This window comes from Trichoplusia ni, chromosome 12, assembly GCF_003590095.1.
Source record: "Trichoplusia ni isolate ovarian cell line Hi5 chromosome 12, tn1, whole genome shotgun sequence".
Taxonomy (NCBI): Eukaryota; Metazoa; Arthropoda; class Insecta; order Lepidoptera; family Noctuidae; genus Trichoplusia; species Trichoplusia ni.
This window is the reverse complement of record NC_039489.1, coordinates 13497902-13518913: the sequence shown is the minus strand read 5'-3', so window position 1 is coordinate 13518913 and position 21012 is coordinate 13497902. Positions and strand designations below refer to the sequence as shown.

Below are 21012 nucleotides of genomic sequence, written 5' to 3'. Positions count from 1 at the left end.
TAATAAGAGGGTAGGTAAAAAAACTTGTATGTTATTCCGATACATATTTAATTCAACAGACAGTCAGTTAGTAGTGAAGAACAGTATATCCCTCACGCTCCCTCCCGAAGGCAGTTCCAGTGGAGTGAGGGCAACGGCACCAGCGCTGCCGACTCTGTACCTCGACGTACTCTCTGTACCCTGGATATACAGAGTCACCTGAAATAAACACACACGGTTAGTACTAGAAGTACGAAGGATGCTCAGAGAAGGTAGCAACAACATTCAGGAAGCATCATCTTTAATTTACAGAATCCTTTTGAAACCTGAATCACTTTTTAAAAATTTGCACCTATTGCCGATGACAGAATATACAGAACGCAATACTCTACGTTCCTACCTCTTTCGTATCCTTCTTCCCATTTCTTCGTCCGCGAATCAGCATAAAATGTTGTCGTCAGAAGACGGACTTTCGAAGAAAAGCTACAATAAACAGTTGATTGACTTTCGCGGAAGAAAAGCATGTTAACCGCGTGTCGCAGTGAGGTGAACATGTTCATTCCTTCAGTGCCGAAAAGAGGGACTTCATCCCGCAGAGTTAGGCGTGGCACATGCAGTACTGCTAAGTAAGTATATGACAATAAGGTGTTCCATTGTTGTGTTCGAGAGATGAATCTGACAGTAGAAGCCTGAATGTTCCTTCTTCTAAATTCTAGGGGAAAGAAGTAAATTGAAATTTCTTAACTGTCGGTCAGCCACCGGAGTAGGGCAAAACAGGCGCGAACGATCCCATGACTCCGGCTTAAGCAATAAAAGGGGACTGATTTTAGTCGGCGGGAGTCTAAATATACCCGCGCCGTGCCATGCACGCGACTTTAGATTTTAAAGCCAAAAAAGGACAGCATAATATGAGAGTGGGCTGGTGTCGGTGTGTGTGGCGGAGTGTACCTGCGGCGGCGGCGCGTGGCGGCTGGGCTCGCCCGACAGCGGCACGGAGCGCGGCTCGCGGCGCCGGCGCTTGCCGCCCGCGCGCCGCGCGCCCTCGTGCCGCTTACGCCCGCCCGAACCGCCCGAAGCACCAGTCGCGCCTGAGTCTGGGAGCGAAAGCCACTTCTATACACCTATGTTGAAAATACACACCTCCACACGCTGCCTACACATCAGGTTGCTTAGGTATTCAACATAGGTTATAGCATTTTCCATCCTTACTTGTATCTGGACATTGAAAAGTAGAATAGTAATGTCATCTCTTATGTATAGACTAAGCTACATGGAAATACTTTAGCTACAACAAAGATTAATGAATCCGCTGAGAGAATAGTAATAAAGTAGTAAGGATGAATTGAACAAAAAACCATACGAAGTCGATAAAAAATAAACAGAAGACAAGAAAATAAAGAATATTACCATCGTTCTCATGATTCTCCGGTGGCGGCAGAGGAGTGGGAGAAGGCGCTGCGGCACGGCTCAGTGCAGACCGACGGCTTTCCACCAGCCGGACCAGGCACTCCAGAGCTGTCTGCTTACTCTGTACCAACAATACTATGCTCAAGCTTACCTAAAACCACAGGCTTAAGCATCTCAGTACAGATACAAAAAGGAATTTAGACCTTAATTTCATCTAGCAAAGGTTCAAAAGCCGCTGCTTCTGCAGCCTCCTTCAACGCCTCCCAACTCTTGAACAACTTTCTATCTGATAGGCGTACTGTACTTTCTAGTTCACGGATCTCTGTTAAAAAGGAATAGGAATAAAAGATAATTACGTACACGATTGATCTCATCGCTATTTATTATGAGACATCACTTTTCAATTCTCGTCATCAATTCTCAATATCGCAGTGAGTTAGCGTGGTGATCAATGCTCAAACATTCCCTAGATGGGAAGAGGCTTTCGCCTATCAGAGGGGATTTTTTAGGCTGGTATTATTCAGTACAGAAGAAGTACCATGTCATGGTATTATTCTAAAATGTATTGCACTAACCCGACTCCCGTAGGTTGGCGAGATGCGACACGATATGTTTCCTGTGCGCGCGCACGGCCCGGCGCTGGGCGCGCGCGCGCACCACCACGTCGCGTGCGTTGCGCGCTTCCGCGGCTAACGCTGACACCTCGCGAGCTTCTTGTTCCAGACGACGTTCTAGTTCACTATAGTAGAATGACAGTATATATTTTTAAACAGATTTGCAGACATGAGTATTTCCCAAAATACTTTTCCTTCAAGATTTTCAAATAGATGAGATGGAGATGAGTATAAATTTTAGGGTTATAAACGACTAAAACATTGATTATAGTAGCATGTGCATGTAGTGGTATGTAAAACCAAAAAAGGCTGTATGTGGTTGGTAAAGTGGGTTTAGGACCTATGGGGCAAGTGGAACAGAAGACTGAGTAGAAGAATTAAAAACTATACCATGGTACACAATCGTACTTCGCGTTTAATAGCAACGACCTAAAACATACTGTTTCTCTTACCCCATCCCACTTTTTCTCTTAGCAAAAGATAGGCTGGTCATATTGATGATGTTTGATGGGGGTAAAATATTGATTAACAAAAATCGCAACCTTGGATATTCTCCGGTAACTTTGGCGTAGGACTGAATGTTTCGTATCACCTCCACCAGGTGATGAAGCTGGTCACAGAACTCGGGCAGTTGCTCCGGTGTTAAGTATTGTCCGCCATATCTAGAAAATAAATCGCTTCTTCTTATTGATAAAATATTTTTCTGTTATGGCGACATTTAAATTCAATCAACAGTTCAGTTAGAATTAAGGCGTAGGTAGAAGTAAGTTTCTTGCTTGCCCCGTTAGAACCACTCTGACTCTCTCGAAAATTTTAAGAATACCGGTGCAAATCTGATTCATTTGCTCTATTTAGACACGCAGAACCTAGTAATTAGTGGTATATTCTGTAACATACCTCAAGTCAATGTTGGCAGCGAACTGATCGTCATCGATGGCACTGGAGGCGTTGGGGGAGGCTCTGTTGCAGACCTGCGGCTCCAAGTCCTCGTCCTCGTTGTTGGTGCTACAACCAGTGCTTTCGCTCATGCTGGACACGTGAAGGGCCTCGTTAGTTGACGGCTTTATATGTACGTAATACACGCTTTTCAAGTCGATCGGTGAGGTCGATACGTTCGTGTGAGCCGTCAGTTTTCGTCGAGAGCTGCGGACACGTTTGTGTTGGTAAGGATGCAGGACTTCGACTTGATTATAAAGGGGACTACTCCTGAAATGGTGTGTAAGTAAAATGCTTTACACAACAGAATGCCTAATGTATTCAAGTTCATATGAACATCTACTCTTTTAACAGCCAAAAACATTTTCGGGGGGCGATAAGCTTTAATTCCAGAATACTGCAAAGCTGATTACTTCAGTAAGGCATGTGCAATGTGCTGGAATTATTATTTTAGTGATCTCCTATGGATTACCTGCCTATTTCAAGTATGTAATGTATGCGCAAACCTACTCACACGGACGTCAGAGAGTATCGCTTATCTAGATTGTATTTGTGGTGGTCCCCGCGCAGTCGGCCGAGCAGCCTGCCGAGCAGCCGCGACTGTCGCCCCCCGCCCTCCATGCCGCACCGCCTGGCCCGTGTGACACACTGCCACTGGAAGTTACCACTACTAAACTGAGGTAGCATTTCGATAGAATTTGCAGAATTTTTTTCGCGCCTAACAGATCTAACACTGCATATTTCGCATGGCTCAGAGTAGGGGTAGGTAGTGAAAGAAACTCTGATCGTGGTTTGAATCGAGACGAATATGACGATTCTCCCAAGAAGGAGAACATCATAAATTTTACAAAAAAAGAATCGCTAAATCCCCTATAATAATCTCATTCTGATGGATGACATATATATTACTTGGATCTGCTATTAGACTTCAGCTTACGGTATGTCTTACTATGGGATCGTTAACTTTGAACAACATTTCATCAGGAACCTATATTTTATGCGGCCAACCTAGTTATTAAGACTAACTGTATTACGCCAATAAATAATTCAAGGACCGGGATATGTAAGTATCGAGAGAGAGGGTTAGCTGTCCGCTATATGCTAAAAAGTTAACTTTAATCCTGAAACCTGATATCGTAATTAAAATTACTCACATTCAGAATATAGACGCAAATTTAGAATAGAGCTGTTCAGGTTCTGTCCTTCCAGCTGCATTATAAGCCATGTTTCGAAATATTTTATGTTTTAAATATAAATGTTTAACATTTTGACAGATGACTGTTGATGGCCTGGGGTGGCCATTTTATAACTTTATTTTTCTTTTGTAAAACAAAGGAGGTTCTGAAAAAGGTTTTTGTACAGTTTACCAAAGAGTATTGTAAGAAGTTTGTAACCTTACGCCTTTCGTCTTAAAAGGTACCTACAAAATTGATTCAGGTTACAATAACAACATTTAATTGCATGGAGATGGGGGATCTCAGATAAGAATACAAGACTTGCGGTTAACAAATTGATTTGAGTTTAAGTAGCTAACTAGCTACACCATTTTTCTCAGAATATAGCTATTGATGGTGACTTTTTCGGTTGTTGTAATGTATTGACCATCACTTTTGCTTTCTCAGAGTATCCTTAGTGTGCTGAACGAATTTTACTAATAGCAGTGATAATAATATAAGTTGTACTTCGTAAAGCGCTTTTGTTTGATGAAATTAGTGTCCTGCGGCAGCAAGCTCCAGTAAATCCATTAAGCAAAATAAGCAGACCCAAGTCTTAACTTTAGTGACAGGAATTGGTCACCTAACAGTTTGTACTTTATATTGCAATAGATACCGACAGGTTAAATTATATCGAGCTCTATCAGTAAAGTATGAGAACCATGCTTATGAAATGGAAGGATTCAAATAATTTTCTCGTGTAAAGTGCACGTTTGCTCTCACTGCTTTCATATAATAATTTAAACTCGTAATATATTGGGTGAACAAAAATAAAACTCAGAAATGTTTTTTACATTTTGTAATTCATATAAAAATACAATTATCATTATCAATATACATAATCGCATTTGCCAGCGAAGGCATACAATAGTTATTTTTAATAAAAACCACAACTGCAAAACATGAAATGCTAAATTGAGTCAAATTTTAAGTACAACATCAACTTCACTAGGCACAGATCAGTCTGTTTAAAAAGTATGTAAAAATCATCGAAACGCCAACATACCTTTGATACACACCAATTTAAAGCCTTACACGATAATAACCTCTAGACAGCTTGACATTAATACGAAATTTGAATGAAAAATTTAAATAGTAATATAAAATGTTAATAATGTTTGGCCTTGAAGGAAATCTTAACCAAATTGTGACCTTCACATTCCTAATAGAGAGTTTGGCGAGCACAATACGCTTTGCTTTGACACAAAAGCTGGATATAATGCAAGATTAAAATATAAGAAAATAATTTCCTAACTATATAGGTAAATAATACTAGTATTGAAAGAAAATGTTCCTGTTCAGTAAATATGAAAGAATTCCTTTTTGCGAGGATTGTAAAAGAACCATCGTTATCTTATCAAGCAAAATTCTAAGAGACCCGACAGTGGACCAGGGAGCAATCACATATTTAACAAAACTATCTACAACCAACACAACTTTTGAAAATCAAAGGCACAGCATATACCCTAAATAAATCTAACAACGTTCACATCAGGCGAATACGTTCCGCACAAAAGCCAAAGATAGGAGATCGGCCGAAGACTAACACTTAGTAATTTCTACGCAGACCGGTACCAAACAATTTATATACCGAAGGCTGTCGCGGGACAGCAATACAGAGGCCGAAACAGATGCAGATGAGCGCCCAATGCAAACGAACGAAACTGGTCCCACCGGGAATCTTCTGCGCGAGAAACGAAGCGGGCGGGGCGGGCTTACCACAGCCCCGACGAGAAGCCGCCGGGCGGCACGCGGACGCGCTTGGGCGGCTCGGCGCGGGCCCCCGCCGCCGGCTCCGACTTCACGGGGCTGGCCGGCTTGGCCGCCGCCTCCACCGGCGCGGGGGCTGCCTCCACCGGGCTCTTCTGACCGTTCTGGCTCGCTTCTGTGCCGTTGGTTGGCTTCGGCTCATCGGGTCCTGGAATAACAGCATCAATGTTTTATACACAGTAGTAATAGTACTATAAGATCATACCACAATTACGAATTCTTTCGATCGGCCTATTTCTTATATCGCCTTCAAGAGTCACAGTCTGAGATATCACTAACTGCCATATGAAGCCAATTTGATACTGTACATATAAGTTGCAACAAACCACACGGACTTATCAGTATATTCTTTGGATTTTCAATCCATTGTGACGAAAACACACATCACATTTAATAAGCTGAGGATGATCCAAGGAAAAGACTGTCAGACACTTACCGACGACAGATCCGATGGTGGACGCGGGAGGTCCGCGGCGCGGAGTCTGCTGCGGCTCGGGCTCCCCTCCGAAGATGTCGGTGTGGCCGCCGCCGGGAGGGCGCAGCACTCGGCTAGACAGACGCGTGTTGTCGTTCAGACCCACGTTGAAAGATGTTGAAGTCATCCTTGCACTGCAATAGAACACAGATATTATTAATATGTGTGAGTACCCAAAATTATGGTCGTCGGTAGCGTGTCGTTAGTTCTTATGACAGGGTATGTAATCATTGCCAGTACCTACATGTTACCTCAAGCAGGTCACATCAACAACCCAAGTTGTTAAAGTAGTATTTTAATATTTGAAGTTTCTACGTCCATAATAAAAAAAAACAAGGGAGAAAAATATTACCAACTGAGAACAAAACACAAGTCACCATCTGACCCCAATTAATTAACCGCAAAATAAATAAAAATTAGCTTGGTTACAGCAAAACAACCAATTAGGAATACTTTTGCAAATTTCGAATTACTTAAAATTTAAAATTTACCTAATTAGTACGTACCCTATTCCCTATAATAATCAGGAGAGCCTATTTCCCAGGATAAGTCTGCATTCAGTTACAAACGACGGTTCGCTAATAATATTAATGTTCACAAATAAATAATTTAATATCGCAATGACTTGACATGAAAGAATGACAGTTCGATTTAATTTTTTAAAACAATAAATTCTGCGGTTTCGCGTGGGAAGAAAGTAGTTTGTATAATGATTGTCTCGAACCGTTTTGGGAAGTTTTATAGCGGCGGCCACATTGTGTGCAGTATTTAAAAAATATATTTTTCTAACAATTACCGGACTTTCACTTCATGATAAGTTTTAATTGGATATTGTTGTACGTGCGTGTTTTAATGAGTACATGTCCTAAAGGATGCTCGTTTTCTAATAAAAGACGGCCTTATTTCAATGTGGGTCGATTTGTAACAGAATATTCTCGAAGCTTCATTGTTACTAAGTAGAAGTCTGCAGGCAGATTCATTTCATTGGTATTACTTTTCATATTGCAACAATTTTCTGTGATTTAGGTATAACCTTCACCGCTTTTATGTAGACAAGTTAGTACCAAATAAGTGATATCCTAATGAAATTAATTCTAGAGCTAGGAGAACGATTGTACGTGCCAGATTAAAACACCCACGACGAGAGATTATCTGAGTAATCTGTTATATGTATTATTGTATACATAATGTTTACATTATCTTCTCGACCTTGAGGCAACATAACAGGTACATAAATATCAAATCTAGTCCAATTAACATTCTTTCAAATCTTTTATAACTTAACTGTTGAAGAAATAAAAGGCCTCCTAATTTTGTATAACCAAATTAGGAACGACATGTTAGGACCAACATATTATTTACTAATCACACAAAAAGAAACATACTTAATTAGAATTACCTTATATTGAACGTAGATTAATTAGACGTCAATATTATGTTAGTATACCTACTGAATTATCGTTTAATGCTGTCATGTCTGCTCTAGATTATCAGATAATATGTATGTATGAAAAACAGCTATCTAAATGCAATTTATTGCAGATCGTTCCGAAATAATAAAGCCTTTGTACTGAACAGCACGTAATACTATACTTATATCGTCATACTTAAGTACCATTTTCCGTTAGGGTGACTGGCCGAAACATTACTTATGATCGGATTAGACACGAGCAAATATACGCGTACAGCAAAACAGGACTACAAATACATAATACATATCGTATTAATATTACCAAGCTAAGCAATACAAAATAACATAATATTCAGATAATAAAAATCGTAAAAGATGAATGTACTAAGTTTGGTTACACCAGAGTTTATTCACCCCATTGTGGGTTTCAGCTTAGGGCGTTGCCATGGTTAGACTAGGTATTATTTTACGATTTAGGAACATGCGTAGCTACGAGCTATACAATGTATGGGGGTCGGGAAACATCATAAATTGTTATTGAAATTGCTTCTGTTATAAAAACTTTAGTTATGTCTAGGAAAGTTATTTATGGTGATCGTAATTGAAGGTGGATTTATGATATTGCTTTTGACATGTTTGTTTGTTTCAGATTAATAGTTTAGGCAGTGAATATAGTATATTACATTAAGGTAAATGCTAATAAATAGTTTTACTATTTTCAAATGACCTTTTCTTTTCGTTTTATTGGGTAGTTTTGTATTTTTAGTATATCACTGAACATAGGCAAAATCCACTTAATATCCGTAAAGAAGGAGGTAAAAACGTCCTTTTCTAATTATGTGTTAAGAGCAAATACGTTATCCATATGGGAATCAAACTTATCCTATATCTCCTTTATTCCACAAACACTACCTAATACTCAAATTACGATTCCACATAATTACAGCATATTGGTTAAAACAATATGGCCTGTACCGGTACGGAAAACCCGTATTCTACCCTCAATAAATAGCACAATCACCCCAATAAGGAGTTTACAATTGGTTGATGCTAACAACTGTCGATAATATCGCCCTTATCAGCGTATATCAGTGGGGTGCCGTGCAATCAATATGCACACCTTTACTATCTATCAAATCACGCAGACAGTATGTCACATGTTCAGGGGTTAGTTATTGAACTCGATAGTATCACTCTAGCTGGGCATACACATTTTGTTTTCTCCTTTTCGTATGGTTAACGAACGACCTGGTGTCAGTTGGTTCAATACGCCTTAGGCATCTGACGATGTTCTATACTTTAACCGTTTAAATAAGTGCTATTTACCTTAAGTATTACCTATGTAATACGCACATGAGAACGAAATTTGAACTCTTGTGACTTGGTTTTTGAACCAGGACCTGCAATATTTGATGGGGTACACTAACTATATTATAAAGGGCCTAATTTTGTGAGATTATATACTGGATAATTTTTATAAAATAAAGTATGCAGGTAGCTGACAACCGGGGCTTGAGAGACTTGAAGTTAAGAAAGAGAAAAATTGCAGGATTTCCTCTTTTTTGTACGATGATAGCGGCAATAAAAGTAGATGCAGCCGAAGCCGCGTGAAAAATCTAGCTCACAAATTGAAGGGGAAAATGTTTATAATATATAGCGCAATCGTAGCATACTATTTATAATAGAAATTAATGATATCGCCTGACCGCTGACTAATCAATTACAATACAGATAGAAAGCTCATTACAATGATTATTCATGCGCAGATAGAATAGATACATCCTTTACATAATGTGTTGAACAATGCACCGACAGACGAGGTACTGATGTGCGTCAATCATGTTTTTTTATACTTTATTATAGAAGTTCATTTGTAACCGTATTCCACTAGACACAACTTGATTGACTATTAGTTTTACGCTCAGTCCGTTTTAAGAGTAATCTAGTAAGCAAAAAAACATAAATAAAAAAAGTTAGGAGCAACACATTGCTCATTTGCTTTAACGTGAGTAATATTTTAGGCTGAAATTTTGATTTAGATTTTATTTCATATCGAATAATAAAAGAAAGTTTTAAGACCAGTTAATATGTCCTTAGAACGGACCTTACCTTTCCTTATTACCTGCAAGTTTAACCCGTACAAAGTAACTGTATAAGTTAAGAGATATCAAATAATATGAATACGATAACTTGTCTCGTTTCCATGACTATGCAATACCTCGTCGTAATGCATTGCGTATTTACAGATGTACTTTATGATAAATCATAAGTATGACCTTCTAATAAATAACTATCAAAGGTATGTGACTACGGAAACATAGATGCAAATAAAATAACATCTATCTATATGTTCATGTTCTATTTCAAGTTTTTTTTTTGCTTTTTTCTTTCTTCCTATAACTTAACTTTGTCTACTTATTTTTTACTATCAAAACCATCAAAACTTTATTCCGGTACTTTTATCATCAGTAAGCTATACAAATCTCAAGGGGTTATCCATTCCATATCTAATTAACACAGCGTTTTGTAAGACGTTATACAAACTACAATTAAACGCAATTAGAAATTAATCAAGTAGTCACGTAATTACCTACTATTAATTAGTGCAACAACTAGAGTTTAATCTATAGACAAGCTGCGTCATGGTTTAGTGAAACTATGTTGCCATAAACTTAATATCAACGGGTCATAAAACTTATAGGCGTTTAATTTGTCTGTACCTAAATACCCAGGGTCAGACTATAAGTAATGGACGTAAATGGCCTGAATTTCGGTTTATCACCTCATGCTCTAAATTCTCAAAATCGTTCGTTCTAATTTTGACCCTTAATGATACTAGGGTTCAATTACTTTCCCATATGGAGTAATGGGTCTAATTTGAGGGCAAACATAACAACAATGCTTGTAATTTTGTAACATTAGCGTCACTCAGTTGACTGATGTTTTTCATAACCTAGATTAAGTTCAAATTATATTCAAGTTCCAGTTACAGAGAGGATTACATTCGATAAACAGACAGGGAAATATCTAGGAGGCAATGCGAAGCCATATTCAACATACATGCCGAAAGGTAACGCCCAAAGATATCGGCCCTGACCTTATTGGTGTCCTTTAAAAGTACAAGTGCGAAGACTGTGACGTAGTCGGCGCGCGCATTTATATAAAGGACTACAGATCATAATTTATACGAAACACGTTCCTCACAGAGGTTTCATCAGGACAAAAGATGATTGGACCAGACACATAAAGGTGTGGAATAACTCGACGACTTTTGAATGTCATGACAGGTTGTTTGAAACACCGGTAGAGTTTGTTTAGAATGATTTTAAAGGTTGGTAATGTAAGCAAGTGATAAACAGGTGGCACGACAGCAAGGGTAGCCGTATGTTCCTTGCTTACGGAGCTATTTTAATATACAAAACATCGTCACTTATTTGATGACCAAAAATAATATGTTTCGATTTCATAAGTGCCACAGCAGCAGACCATATAGCAAAGAGGACAATCAAATCAGATTTATAGATTAATTGTTTCCAGCAACAAATCATCTTGTTAAACAGATAAGTACTCAAAGATTTTCGTATCTAACCTTGGATTAGTCTGGAACGAAAATGAAGTCACCGGTGCGTCAAACGACATGTAAAACGATACATCAAGCCGCAGTACCCATCAACATATTCACATTGCTATTTCCATGTTTATAGTTTAGTAGCTGGGGATAAAAAACACCAGATCATCTGTTTATCGAATCAGTAATTGTGGGAAACTAGCTTGAGAATCGGTAATATAATCGATGAGAAAACTAAGACGATATAACATCCAGGTAATTCTAATATTTCATTAGCTTTTAGAATTAAATGAAATAAAGATATAAGCAAAATTGCTTTGTTTACATACCAAAATGAAACGTAATCCAACAGATTTATAGAAGTAACAGTCACATAAACAGTTGTAAATAGGTCTTATTTAGTGCGCTTAATAATTTTCGGTAACCGACAGGATACTAGACAGTATCTATGATTAAATATCGATGTTTCTTTAACAAACGCGTCACCCAATTGGTTACAGTCATTAATTCTGAATCACGTCTGTTGAAACTGTTGTACTGTGACTAACTTATTTCTCTGTAATGTTTTTAAATACATTTAATCTAATCGCGAGGAATCATAAGCACTATCTCAGATTCTAAGAATACATTTTGTTGATTAAAGTTAGTAATACTTAGCATGTCTGTCGTATAATAATGTATTTAGCATGCATGTATTAATTAATTTGGGTATTCTATACAGTTAAGTATGTAAACTCTATATCCGACGAAATATTCAATCAGGCGATTAGATGATTGGACAACCAATTGAAAAAAAAAATCTGACCAAAGATTACAAGACACAAGAATTTGTGTTAATATACGATTAGCTGAAAAAGTAGATCGTTTCGCGTTCCTAAAAAGATTTTAATAACGAACCGCAAGGCTATATTCGGTATCTAGCAATTGAATTTGCAAGCCAACCGAATAATATATTGCAAAAACTTAATGAACTTGTCTGAAATCAATGTCTGTGTTAATAGAAAATCTATCGAGTTGTACCGATTCCTTGTGTCAATAAGCAAATATACGTTTAATTTTACTTGGTAATATAAATAACGGTATCTTTTTGAGTTTAAGTTTGTATTCACAGTTCTTTGATTTATCTCTAACTTAATCTTGAGAGTCTATTTTTAGAATTGAAGACTCGACTCAAAATATTTTCCTGTGTGGTACTCGTTTTGGAAAACGTCGATCGATAGGAATGATACATCTAGATTGTGAATTAGATTATTACTTTATGTTGACTCGCCGTTACTGCTGATTATGTAGCATAATGTCAGAGTTGTTTCACGATAATACAGTTCTATTTTCTACTGAATCTAAAAGCTTATCAAACAAATAAGTTTTATCTTTAATTTCGGAAATATTCAGTATTCTACTCTAACAAGGACTTATTACAATTTCGCAGAAAAACAACACCATGTGTCATGGCGCACAGATGGTACAACATCGACAGTTGTTAGCTCTCAACTGTAGTACAATTATCTTGCAATAACAATATGGCTGCCAAATTAAATAATAACCGCGGACATGTTAGACTTCAGAACGACTCTAACTGTAATTAAAAGTACTTCTATTTGATTGCTAGGTAATGTACAATGTTAATTAACTTTCGGTAAATGCGTCACATTAACTAAAAATAGCTCTTTTTTTTTGTTTTAATGGGACTGGGTTCATAAGAGCGAAATCCAGTATTTTTGAAATGTAATAAAAACAACAGCTGACGGGTTAACGGTGCTTCAAACATGCAACCAAATAACGGTTTAAAACCTACACACAATTTTATTTTTAACCTGACAGAAACACCTAGAAAGGCAAGATAAAAATAAACAAGTGAACAATGTCAGTAACTCAATAACCAATCATGCAAATCACTAGATACAAAACTACAGTTTCACTTACACAAAACAGATCCAAACATTTCAAAACTCATGCTTTTATCTATACTACACAAAAAAAAATACGTACAAAAGTGTTTCAACTTTAAAAACAGAAGCTTTTTCCAATCCCAAATCGGGTTCAGAACTACCCTCACGACGAACAAAAAACGATTGCCAGAAATGTCAATGAAATGTAAGTGCTGTTGCTAGAGCATTATTGCATAGAGCATATATACAGGACGTTAAAACCAGCTTAGTTTGTAAGTATTGAGGGGCGTGTGATGTAGGTTATGCTTAAAAATAATGGCCTCAAATACTCTTTATCATACATTTCATAGACATTTCTGTATAACGGCACAAACAAACAATAATTAACGTGAAACATGAAAAACAGAACAAAGACAACACAAACGTATCATGATACAAACTCGTGAGTTTCGCCCTAGCGTGTGAACGTAAAAATCAAACATTTGAACAAACATCGTTCATTGGCGTGAGGGATACCTATTATCAGGCATTCCCGTTTCCCTACGATCAATAACTGTTGTAAATAAACAATTTAAATTCATATTAGTTTCATATTTAAATGCACTTAGCTTTAAACTGACAACTTTAAGCTTTTAATGCTTTTTATGTTATTTACAAGCATTACAATTTAGTAGGTAGTAAGGTAATAATATTGATAGGCTGAACCGAATCCCAAATGATTACTATAAACCTTTGTGAGTACAGTTAATGAACATTCAATTTGAACTGTCTTTCATCTCAGTGGCATAGAAGTATGGGTTACAGATACTTGATAATTTATTAAAGTCTATAATCTACAGTTATTTACCAAATGGTTGTAAAAATAGTAAGCAAAATTTTTGCAATCTTACTTTTTAAAATGACGATAGTCCTATGGTTTCTGCTAAAACTATGGTTTTTCAAGTATTTTGTGTACTACTTATGAATAATGAAAAGCAATTAAAATCTTCTACATAAACTTAATGTAGTAAATGCACATCAGAATGTCCTTACTGATTTTCTTTGTGTAATGGTAATGTTTTTCTATGAAACTGAGATAAAAGACGTTCCTTCACACTTTCCCCATTCAGTAGATTCTCGGTGAAAGTTTTGTGTCCACAGTTGCAATTCACGAATCAAGACTTGATTGAGTCAATTTTTTGCGTGTCTGGCACCGAAAATACTATAGAATGGAAAAAGTATTGTCTTCGTTGACAGAAATCCTTACCCGATCTGTATAAGGCTGAATTCTTATGATAAGCGTTTGCGCAAATCATCCCCAAAAATAACATCCACAATCAAGTTGCAAACTGCGTCAATCGCTTATCATGGAAATCCAAATTAAAACCAATAAGTGCAGTGATTTTATTTATTCGCACTCAATTGATTTGTCATTGCCAGTTTGGTACGTCATTCGAAATAATACTTCGATACAAAAGAGGCAATGCAAAATAATTTAGCGCTCTAATACTAACGTAGGCCGGTATATTAGTAATGATTTATCAAACATCTTTAAACTTAAAGAGTGTCGACACAAGACACGTCGAAAATATAGTAAAGATGCTTGATAAATATGTGTTTAGTCAATAATATTAATAATACCGGCCGTCTATTGGACTCACACAGCAACAGAACAATTTCATTCGGCAAGGGATAATTTAAAACTTACCTATTCCTCAAAGCCTCTTGGTTTGCAGACATTCTACCAGATCAGCCTAGCAGTGTGGACGAGATATAGAGATGTCTTTAGGTAATTTGTGAGTTCTTTTAACACTGTAACGAGAAAGCGTTGCATTCATAGAAACTGAAAAACTATACAAGTTACTGTTAGTTATTTATTAAATCAAAAATCACACACAAAAACATCAAACGAACGAAAGTAACAAGCAGAAGAGCACATATAAGAGCACATTTATCATTGCATAGATTTTACGTTTTATAAGTAAGTGCTGTTCTAATTTTCCGTGCTACAAGAAAATAACAATTAAAATTTGTTTCCTAAACAATAATTTAAAACGCACCTGATAAATTCTAAACTACACCAATACAATACTCGACTCGGAACCCTAAAATTTACTCAACAGGGAAATTTATTGGTCGATTTCAAAACCATCACAACATCAGCCGTACATTACACGTCTGTCTATAAACCAGACATAAAGACAATACCAACGTAGGTTTACCCGATGAATCATTCAACTGGCTTTTAAGGGCGCGGACATATTTGTCGATGTGCGTTCAACTCGCGCGTCACGACCATCGCACCTTTGTAATTAAGCTAACAGTTTAGCTTTAAATTAAAGGCGTTGCTGATGACTTGTCTGTACCGACGAATCTCCTAATTAATTTTATATTTTTTATAGCAAAAACCTGTTAACACGCACATCATATTAATTAACAATCTATATTAAAATAAGGGTAACATTTTGGTCGAATCTTTTGCCGCGCCTATTGCGTGTTGTTGCACGCGTCGAGAGTACATTCGACCACGCTACCTGCGAACGCACCCTAACAAATACAACTATTACCTACGCAAGTACTAAGTAAGGACGGTAGCCGGTCATTTGATCTAGGAAGCCAGCCGGAAGGTATGATTACATTACAATCAATAAACGTCTGAGTCATGAATTGGAAGCGTGCTTCTGTTATTAGGAAAGAAAATAGGCGAAGAGAATTTTAATTAACAGCTGAAAAAACTCTTAAGATTGTTTCTATGTTTCTGCTAACATGCGATATCTCTATTGACATTCCAGGTAAACAAATATCGCACGTCTCTCTAAAGAAATCATAAATGCTACTTTTGCCAAGTGGAACGGATAATCAAATATTTATCTGAGTATGCATTTCATCCTTTACAGGTAAGTTTACCATGTACCAAGTTAAATGAACAACAAGCCGGCATAGCAACCAGCTCTTATGTACCTATACCACTTACATGTATTCTACCAAGCTAAGTGCGCAGGGGCGCACAAGATAAATGCGCAGATTGCTACACGCCTTTGATGGTCATTCATATGCAGACAAATACTCGGGCATAAGTAATCGAATTTGTACCATGTAGGGTAAGAAGTGAGAACCGGTCAGCCGAATAGGAGTACTGACCACGAAATAAAACGATTTTGAAATGTTCGAGTGCCCCATAATTTGGTTTTATTACGGTCTCGGGTGTGTTTTGTCTATTTGTTCAACCCACGCCCGTCTGTTCGTTGGGACTTTAGTAGATAGCCCTTCTTGAAAAGTGGTTTGAAGAATTTGTATTGCGTTTTTTGCATGGCAAAATTCTCCGAAAAGGGATGCAATAATTTTGGTCAGACTGAACACAATCTCTTTACAATTTCTTGTGGTATTGTAATCAGTTGTGTAGAACGTTAGAATAAGCCAAGCAATAGGACTTACAACCAGCAGGTAGCATTAAGGGCTGAATATTTATGCAATAACCTACTGCTATCTAGACATACCAGTTCTACTAAACCTGTGAACGTTCTCCAGCCCACGTAAATAGTTAGAACCTGTACAATATTTTAATGTCTAGAGATGTAACTATCCTGCAAATCCTAAGACCTGTCTTAAACTCTTCTCATTACTTGTGGCAGCATTGGATTACATTTTAGTAGTATCATTGCATCAGGGTTAATTAGCCATTAGTATTTTGTGCGTGTCAACTAAAGCTAGACAGACCACCTACAATTGCCTCTCGTAACCTATTTTCTACACGAACAAGCTCATGCCCAAAACAAAGTCTATTTAGTCAAAAGCACTTAGCAAACAAAATGCCGAATACCTTCATACCGAAAAAACTTTTAACAAGAGCGCATCCTCTCTCCAAACACATGTAATTTAGTTAGCCAGCCTTGTTTAATGATAAATAATTACGGGCTAGTCCAACAGTACTATAAATAAACAGTTCCTTATCGTAGCACAACTTGTAATCAAGCGAGGGTAACCGGGTTATTAAATGATGCTTGGAAGGAAGCAATGCTATCTACTTGGTACTGTGAAACATTTCATTGTGTTCACAAATCTGATTCATTTGGAATAAGCACCGCTTTGCTATTACATTCTGTTTAATCTAAAAGTTCATTAGATAACACGGAAAATGTTATCAGAGAGAGTAAATTTACTCTGTTTTCAATAAACAAGGAACTCCTAAAGAAGAGGAGTTCGAAGTTTCACTTAAATGAAGAACTAGGAACAATAGTTAAACGACGATATGAAATCTTTCAATAGGTAAGATTGTTATTAATTCTAGGCTCAGCGAACGAAGTACTTCATTGTTATGAGATTTTGCAAAACAATAAGTTCCTAAGAGAATAACTCCTTATTGCCTTCCTTCATTTAATTAAGTAAGTCCGGAATTACCTGCCAGATAGTAGGAAGTTAATTACCTAGGGCTCAGTTATATCTAGAAATAAGGCTAGGGATTTGTAACAAATAAGGCTAGTCAAAAGCATGTCTTTAGCTTTGGCCCAGTGGTAAAATCCAATGCTCCAGATATTTTTCCAGCTTATTCGCCAGCGAAAATGAGAGAAAACTGTCTAGCAGTCGAAAAGACACTCATTATAAATTAAACACTCTTTAGTCTCCTACATTTTACGAGATCGTATTGTTTTATTACACGTGGTGTGTATTTCTATTCTCAGAAAGTAATCTAGTCTTCATGTGTGGTTGCCTTTCACTAGACTAATTATTATTGACAGCCAATTATGTTAGCTTTCTGTATCAGGGGATTAATAGTCGGACAACGAGAATACAAATTCAGATTAGTGATTCAGCAATGGAGTTGTTTAGAAAATAGCAATAAAAAGGTAGTCGATAATTTTCTCTAGTCTAAACCTATCGTCCTGCTGAATTTTTATTTTGCCAATTCAGCTGAATACAAGATAACATTCGATATAATCATGGTCCCGTGCCAACGAAATCCCGATTAGCTCCTTCGAGCAAAACAGACTGGCACTCAGCCAAAACTCTAGGATAACGAAAAAGTAACTTATCTAATTAGACCTTACTTATTTATCGTTGGGAGTAACTTCTGTAATTCAGTGTCTAAACAACCGAATAATTGTTTATCAGAGTTCAAATTGGGAGCAAAACGAATTCTCAATATCTTGTGATAGAGCAAAAACAATGAATAAACGGAGGCTTATTACGATTGGAATGTGTACTTGCATGCATCATGGAAACGATGCGTGCACTTATAGCATTGAGCATGCTAATATGGAGCACGGCTAGCGTTGTGGCAGGAACCTCTAGGAATGGTGCGGTTGTGCGTCCTTTGTGGTCAGAATCGGATGTCTGCACAAAGACTCTTTGTGTGCTCATTAACAAGGACTGTCTTATTTACAAAGGATCGGAACATGCGAATTATTTGACACCTTTACGAGGGCGGGAATATTGAAATTTATGTTGCACCACATTGTGAAGCATTGTGCAAATTTTGAACAATGATTTACTGCCTATCTAGTTACTTTTATGTTTAGAATAGATTGAAAAGCGAATTTCGGCACCAATACAGGGAAGTTTCGAAATTCGTAAAAAAAAACTGCAAAGAGATTGTTTGTATCCCATTAAGGTAATATTTAATGACTTAAGTTAATGAGCTGTTTTTAAGCTGCTATTTTGGTAACTTAATGACTGCTGGTCATAAACTAGACTGGCTCTAGACAACACTATACATATGGTAAAAAGTCAACATTATGTGTTTTAGAAGGTAAAATGATATTAGTAATCAGTAATCAGTATAAAGCCGCTTTCCATAAATAAATTGACTTTGATAATATTACAAAATTAAATAATGTTTGGATCAACTTAAACCATGCACATGATGTTAAAATGGTTTAATATTTTGCCAATTTATTAAATCTTTTCCTTTAACCGTTTACTTTAAACTTTACTGTTTAAAAATAACAGGGAAGGAAAAGTGATAGCCTCAATTACAATATCATAAATAATAGCAGATGATTGGATAACAATTAAATCATTTAAGTATGCAAGTGTTGAGATTGAGTATGAAGAATACAATTTATTGGTTTTGTAACTAAAACAATGCTCAAAACTTTATATGGGACGTCAACTTCCAACCGTAGAACATCTATAGGTTGGTCTTATTATAGAGGTAGGCTAACAGTTTAATTCTCTAGTATTTATTGCCCGATGCAGAGAAAAAAACAAGATCAGACAACACTTTTTGATAGATGAGGCTTTTGAAGCCCAAAATTATGTTAGGCAATAATGCTATCATTATTAAAGTTTTACCTTAAGATAACTATTAGAAAGATAACAAATAATTGCAATTAATGATTTAATACTGAATGAATTGACAAAGAGATAGCATTGACTATTATAGCTACGAGTATAGTAACATTTTTATTTGGCAATGCCTGGCCCGTTCTTTGTACCAATTATAAGGTCAATAGCATTTCAAATACTTGTGATAACTGATATCATAGGTCACTGACTTGCATGCTTTGACTTATTGTATGTAACAGGGCAAAAATAATTGTTATTTACTATTATGTAGCAATGATTACAAAGGTTAAGGCACTGTAAGGCTGTTCTTAAAAAATATAAAGTTCAAAAAAGCTGTTTAATTATTGTTTTAATAATTTTTTTTATCGTTAGAGAACTAGTGATATTTTACGATATTACATAAGGTTTAATAATACTGTGGAGTTATACGTGTTTAAAGCATATTTCATTGTAGGTTTCGTAATGTTATAAAACTTCTAGATCTAAAAAATGCGACATAGAACCCACCACCCATTAACATCTGCACAACGCAAATCACAAATACAACAAAAAATAAGTAAATATCCGACGCAGGTAACAACCAAATCGTTATATATTTAGAATGCAATGCGAACGACATTCCAGACAAGGAAAAATGTACAAAACCGTACAATATTCAGACCATAACGGCACAATAAGCTGAATCTATCGCAAGAAAATATACCACGCATCATATCAAACCCGGCAATTATGTTTTATTTTATAATCTAACTGTAAAACCAAAGAATCTATCGTACATGTACTGCGGTCACTCCATTCATGCGGCAAACAAAATATAACGGTGGATTCTTTTGTTCAATCGCACCATGCGTTACCGTGATACAATCCGGTAAAATCCGATTTTTAACGCGAATATATATGCAAATATGCGGTGTAAACTATACGCCGATACTCAGATACTTAGATAGGATATCTCGTCCTGCGGCATAGAAGCTCATTGACCTTTACAAAAATCTTGAAAAATAACGGCTCGTGTCTAACGTCTGGCGGCCGGTGCCATGAAATTTACAAATACAGAATAAAGACACTTACCGAACTAAATAAACACTTAAATATTTCACTAAGTAACTTTTAGGACTGATTCGGTAACGAATGCGTTGTAACGGTCTCTTCGGAGAATTTTTATCAGAGGAAATATTACTCACCGACTGGTCGCTGCTCTTCTTTTTGACGGAATGCGTGCGAGCGAGATAGAAAAGTACGATATTGCAAGAGAATTACTTGAGAACCTACTATACTTGTAAATTAAAGTTCTGGGCTTTACTGAAATATCGCAATAATCTACGATCATATGAAAATGTAGAAATTTGGCTAGGTTTAAGGAGAAATCTAGCTTTAATGATCTAAAAAGTAAAATCCTTGATAATTTCTTACTAAGATCAAGGTACAATTTCAAATAGCAAAAATAATAGAGTTTTGGTTAAAAGTATTAAATTTTAGAATTAT

At 36.6% G+C, this 21012-nt stretch overlaps 2 protein-coding genes across 13 annotated transcripts; both read right to left on the bottom strand.

The window, feature by feature from the left end:
• Window positions 1-29: 29 nt before the first annotated feature.
• LOC113499614 lies at window positions 30-4256 on the bottom strand. Of its 7 annotated transcripts, none has more exons than XM_026880132.1 (9): window positions 4091-4256; window positions 3451-3606; window positions 2898-3206; window positions 2543-2677; window positions 1962-2125; window positions 1590-1708; window positions 1387-1507; window positions 928-1073; window positions 30-198 (listed from the first exon to the last, which is right to left on the bottom strand). In XM_026880132.1, exons 2-9 carry the CDS (start codon window positions 3555-3557, stop codon window positions 64-66), a joined length of 1236 nt encoding a protein of 411 aa, XP_026735933.1. In that variant the 5' UTR covers window positions 3558-3606; window positions 4091-4256; the 3' UTR covers window positions 30-63. The 7 variants fall into 7 exon arrangements, with proteins under 7 accessions (XP_026735933.1, XP_026735932.1, XP_026735931.1 ...); XM_026880131.1 differs by having other exon boundaries at window positions 3451-3603; XM_026880130.1 differs by having other exon boundaries at window positions 3451-3590.
• Window positions 4257-4934: 678 nt separating this feature from the next.
• Window positions 4935-20779, bottom strand: LOC113499617 (jupiter microtubule associated homolog 1-like). 6 transcript variants are annotated; one of them, XM_026880141.1, is made up of 4 exons: window positions 20712-20779; window positions 14951-15054; window positions 6357-6529; window positions 4935-6068 (listed from the first exon to the last, which is right to left on the bottom strand). In XM_026880141.1, exons 2-4 carry the CDS (start codon window positions 14980-14982, stop codon window positions 5866-5868), a joined length of 408 nt encoding a protein of 135 aa, XP_026735942.1. In that variant the 5' UTR covers window positions 14983-15054; window positions 20712-20779; the 3' UTR covers window positions 4935-5865. The 6 variants fall into 6 exon arrangements, with proteins under 6 accessions (XP_026735942.1, XP_026735941.1, XP_026735943.1 ...); XM_026880140.1 differs by lacking the exon at window positions 20712-20779 and adding an exon at window positions 20599-20705; XM_026880142.1 differs by lacking the exon at window positions 20712-20779 and adding an exon at window positions 15303-15390.
• Between the last annotated feature and the right edge of the window lie 233 nt (window positions 20780-21012).

What these genes read in the sequence shown, in the direction of transcription:
- LOC113499614 (XM_026880132.1), bottom strand. Translation starts at nt 3,557, where the DNA reads ATGGAGGGCGGGGGGCGACAGTCGCGGCTGCTCGGCAGGCTGCTCGGC. An exon ending in GCTGCCAACATTGACTTGAG is followed by an intron (nt 2,678 to 2,897) that starts GTATGTTACAGA and finishes AATAAGAAGAAG; the next exon opens with CGATTTATTTTCTAGATATG. An exon ending in GCCACGCGCCGCCGCCGCAG is followed by an intron (nt 199 to 927) that starts GTACACTCCGCC and finishes TGTTTATTTCAG; the next exon opens with GTGACTCTGTATATCCAGGG.
- LOC113499617 (XM_026880141.1), bottom strand. Translation starts at nt 14,982, where the DNA reads ATGTCTGCAAACCAAGAGGCTTTGAGGAATAG. An exon ending in CAAGAGGCTTTGAGGAATAG is followed by an intron (nt 6,530 to 14,950) that starts GTAAGTTTTAAA and finishes GTTCTATTGCAG; the next exon opens with TGCAAGGATGACTTCAACAT. An exon ending in CACCATCGGATCTGTCGTCG is followed by an intron (nt 6,069 to 6,356) that starts GTAAGTGTCTGA and finishes CTGTTATTCCAG; the next exon opens with GACCCGATGAGCCGAAGCCA.